The sequence below is a fragment of the Aedes albopictus genome, chromosome 3, assembly GCF_035046485.1.
Source record: "Aedes albopictus strain Foshan chromosome 3, AalbF5, whole genome shotgun sequence".
In the NCBI taxonomy this organism is placed as follows: domain Eukaryota; kingdom Metazoa; phylum Arthropoda; class Insecta; order Diptera; family Culicidae; genus Aedes; species Aedes albopictus.
In genome coordinates, this window is record NC_085138.1 from 305,985,625 (window position 1) to 305,990,230 (window position 4,606).

Genomic DNA, 4,606 nt, shown 5'->3' on the forward strand with positions numbered 1-4,606 from the left:
GGATCTTTTCATAAAGGAAATTTCCTTGACTTCCTTGGGCATAGAGTATCTTCGTGCCTGCCACACGATATACACATGCAAAATGGTCATTGGCAGAGGAAGCTCTCAGTTAATAACTGGGGAAGTGCTCATAGAACACTAAGCTGAGAAGCAGGCTTTGTCCCAGTGAGGACGTTACGCCAAGAAGAGAGAGAGAATGCATTAGTAAATAAAAATTCTTAATCTTCTAGAGATTGGTCACCACTTCCTGCACCACGTTGATTTGTGTAGATCAGGCGAACTTTTTTTTTAACATATTGTACAAAATACAACAGCGTGACTGCTGGAGGGTTAAATAATGCTTTAAGAATATAATGTTATTATATTTAATTTCATTGTGTTGCGTTTAGTTATAAAAGCTAGTAGGTAGAAATTTGCTAAGGGTGCTTGCACCCCCTGTTGCGGGGGCGGTGTAAAGAAGGCAAGATCCCAATTCAATAATTTATTGCGACGTGAATACAATTATAAAATTCCTAAAAATAACACAATTAACATAATTAATTCAATGAAATTCATACTATAAGTGATTGCATACTTCTAGTGATCTTGCCACAACCGTTCGTGCAACTATTTAATTGCTTGCTGCCATGTTCACACCAAAATTATGTCCTGTGTTCAATAGTTCACTAGGTTATATTTAATTTGATATTATATTTGGTTTCTCTTACCAATCGTAGGCCATAAACGACGGTCTAGCCTATGTTTACAATGCCCTGCTCAAGTTCTGCATTAGCGATCTAGATAGTGGATATATGGCAGGATTAGCATTATTTTCACATCGAAATATAAGAATTCTACCTAATCTAGAGTTCACTATGTAGAAACTTTCTTATTTAGTTATATCTGCAACACTTTGTGGCTGCTTATCTGGTCTATTAGAAAATATTTTATCGGTAATCGATTTGTGTTCAGCTACATGCTGTTATTGTTTGATTTCTGTCAATCTCCGTACGCGCAGATACGACGCACACTTGCGCAGAGGCTATTAAGGGTATCACTACAAGAGTTGTTATTGTGGCGCTCCTAACAGTCCCCCCGGAATGCGCAAAGGATCCTCCAGAGGCGTATTCTTCTTCACGCCAGCTTCAAGTCTCTAGTGATACCTTCCGACGCGTTGTCATAGCGGCAGTCTCTATGTGGTTTACGCGCAACTCTGGTTTGCCGAGATGCTCTTGGTGTATGGTCGCAATGTGAACTGATTTCTGAGAAGACACAATTACATGCCAGGGAATTCGTTCTTATTTGATAATCTACGCCGTTTTTGTTGCTTTGGCAGTTTACAGAACCGGCGCTAGCTCTACCTCCAGTGCAATTTCCGTATACCATCCAGCCTAAACGGGTTTTTGTAGCAATCGGCTCGGTACGTGCTCCTTCACGACTCTTCATTCCATATCCAAGATTAGCATAATCCAGGCCGATTAGAATTCGTGGAGTGACGTCCCGATATTCTTGAAGCGGAAGCCCAACTAAATGGGGGATTTTTTTTTGCAGCTCGGATGGCAACAAGGTTTGCGGACGAATTTGTAGAGAAGCTATAGTGTTGATCTCCAACAGGTCGTACTTGTGGGAGTCTTTTACTCCAGATATTTGTAAGCTCACTTGCTTTGATTGACTATCTACCTTACACATTCCCCCTGTCCAGTTCAAGCGTAACGGTTTCGTTGGGCCTTCGATACCGAGCTCGTCAGCTAAACTTTGCTCAATGAGTGTCAACTCGGAGCCGTCGTCGATGAATGCAAAGGTGTCTACTGTCTTCCCTGGTCCGTAAAGTTTCACCGGAACGATGCGAAACAATACGTCAGACTGCCCTTGATGGACGTTGCAGCTCGGTGGATTTTGCTCTGGTTCCGTTGAAGATTGAACTGCAGGACTGCCAGCTTGGTTCTCCGATTTGTGGAGTAAAGGGTGATGCAAAAAGGTGCAACCGTTCACACCACATCTCGTTTGGTATTTGCATGATCCATTGTGCTTTCGCAGACACTGGCGGCATAGTTTGCACTCCTTCAATGTGGCCCACCTAGAATCTACGCTGAATTCTTCGAATCGAGCACACTTGGTCACGGCCATACATTTTCCCTTACATACCAAGCACTGAATACTAGGTTTAACTGTTTCCAAGTTTGCTTGGATAGGAGTCTCAGTCGATGAGTCCGATTCGGAATGGTAATTCAGGAATCTGTCTTTTTTGCCACGATTTTTTTGTTCGTGACCTGACGCCATCACCGCGCTCGCATCTTCTGCTACGGAATATAGCCATGCGCTAAAGTCAGCAAGATTTGGGCTGGGGTGGTTACGTGAGAATCTGGCCCAGTCTAACTTCAAAGAGGACGGCAAACGCTCAACTAATTCGTACCGAAGAGATGCGTTGAAAATAAAATCAGTGACCTCGCAAGCACGGATTGTTGCAATCATATTTTTCACCGTCAACGCGAAATTGACAACGGTTTCAAGATTTTCCGTGTTCGGAGGAGGGAGGTTTTTAATTTTCCTAACGATGGATTGAACGATTGCCTCTGGACGGCCATATAACATCTTTAGGGTTGACAAAATATCCGCCACGTTCGACGGATGAAGCAACTCAGATCTAACTGCCTCTAATGCTTTTCCTTTTAAACATTTTCGCAGTCTGAGCATGTTCTCCTCGTTCGTTAAACCGCACATTTGTGTAGACGAATTAAACGTAGCGTAAAAAAGCGGCCAATCTTCCAGTGCTCCGTCGAATTCAGGAAGGTCTCGGGGTATCGCCTGCCGCGCTGCTATTTGGCTCTGGCTTAGTATACAAATAGTTTCATCATCGATTGCTGGTGGGTCGGATATTTGCTGGGTCGTTCGTGTCGGCGTTGAACGCTGACGTGGTGCAAAATTATTGATAGAATTTGGCAAGATAGGATTCATCGATGGATAAAACGTAGATCTCATCGGCGCCTCAGGGTAGGAAAGCGGTGCCTGTCGAATCGATTGAAAGTGCGCTCCTCGAAGTTCCTCGCGAGTTTCTCTAGGTTGATGATAAAACTCTACGTTTCGTGGAGCTGATATCGACGGCCTTTGGTGACAGCAAGACTGTAGGTCCAAGGGTTGCCTTGGATAATCTTCGAACTGAATCCGTGAGTGCTGTGAGTTGACGAAACGTGGTTGCGACGGTTGGTTCTGCATAACTGGAACCGATGTAGGAAAAGAGGACTGGTCTCTTTGGCATCGCTGGTGTGCTGACAACGATTGCGGAGCCCGTGGAATTCGATGCTCCTTGAGCTTGTCCGGAGTGATCGGTGTTTGCTCACTGGTTCCTTCTGCAACTAATCCAGAGTCTATCGCTTCTCCATGGTCACATGTTTCGGCCAACCATTCCTCTATCTTAGACAAATTCTCGCGTTCTTCGTTGTCCTCAGCGATTGAAGACGTTTCACTCGCGTACTCCCTTAATAACTCATACTTTTTCTCGATGAACCGCTTTTCCATCTGGAATTCTTCTTCCAACTTCCTCATTTCAAGTTCGATCAATTTCCTTGCTTCACTGGTAGAGCTAGCTTTGCTCTTCAAGCTTCGTGATTTTGGTAGCTTTGACAGTGTATCCGGGGGAGCAATTTGTCGTTGTTGCTTGTCGGCAAGCATGTATGGAGCTTTACAGCTTCTGCATGTCCAATTAACGGTAGCGAAATCTCTGGTAATTTGTACACATTTGAGGTGAAACCACCAGTTACATTCTGCGCATTGCACCATATCTTTTGTATCACGCTCATCACACAGCTGGCACAAATGATGCATTTCTCTCCTTACTTTGCGCAACGGATTTCGTCTAGCATTGTTTGCAGAAGCGGCGCTGTTCTGATCATCGTTGTCGATGTGTATTTGTTTTGAATGTGAGGGCAACATACTACCGGCAATATCGACGGCTACCTGATTTTCGGCATTGGGAGGTGGTACGATGACGACAGAAGGTTTACTTGCGCTAGTCGTAACGATCCCATCAACTTTGTTGTCCGGATTACCTTCGGTCAACCCGGGTGGTTCTAGAGCGGAACAAGGCAACTTCTTCGACGCCATAGAAGAATTTTATAAGCTGTTGCGGGGGCGGTGTAAAGAAGGCAAGATCCCAATTCAATAATTTATTGCGACGTGAATACAATTATAAAATTCCTAAAAATAACACAATTAACATAATTAATTCAATGAAATTCATACTATAAGTGATTGCATACTTCTAGTGATCTTGCCACAACCGTTCGTGCAACTATTTAATTGCTTGCTGCCATGTTCACACCAAAATTATGTCCTGTGTTCAATAGTTCACTAGGTTATATTTAATTTGATATTATATTTGGTTTCTCTTACCAATCGTAGGCCATAAACGACGGTCTAGCCTATGTTTACAATGCCCTGCTCAAGTTCTGCATTAGCGATCTAGATAGTGGATATATGGCAGGATTAGCATTATTTTCACATCGAAATATAAGAATTCTACCTAATCTAGAGTTCACTATGTAGAAACTTTCTTATTTAGTTATATCTGCAACACTTTGTGGCTGCTTATCTGGTCTATTAGAAAATATTTTATCGGTAATCGATTTGT

The 4,606-nt window shown here is 43.2% G+C and overlaps 1 protein-coding gene across 1 annotated transcript; it reads right to left on the minus strand.

The window, feature by feature from the left end:
• Positions 1-442: 442 nt before the first annotated feature.
• Positions 443-4,322, minus strand: LOC134291445 (uncharacterized). The gene is made up of 2 exons (XM_062859180.1): positions 838-4,322; positions 443-776 (listed from the first exon to the last, which is right to left on the minus strand). The coding sequence occupies exon 1, from the start codon at positions 4,078-4,080 to the stop codon at positions 1,114-1,116; it is 2,967 nt and encodes a 988-aa protein (XP_062715164.1). The 5' UTR covers positions 4,081-4,322; the 3' UTR covers positions 443-776; positions 838-1,113.
• Between the last annotated feature and the right edge of the window lie 284 nt (positions 4,323-4,606).

Excerpts from the sequence above, each read along its gene's own strand:
- LOC134291445 (XM_062859180.1), bottom strand. The coding sequence starts at position 4,080 with ATGGCGTCGAAGAAGTTGCCTTGTTCCGCTCTAGAACCACCCGGGTTG.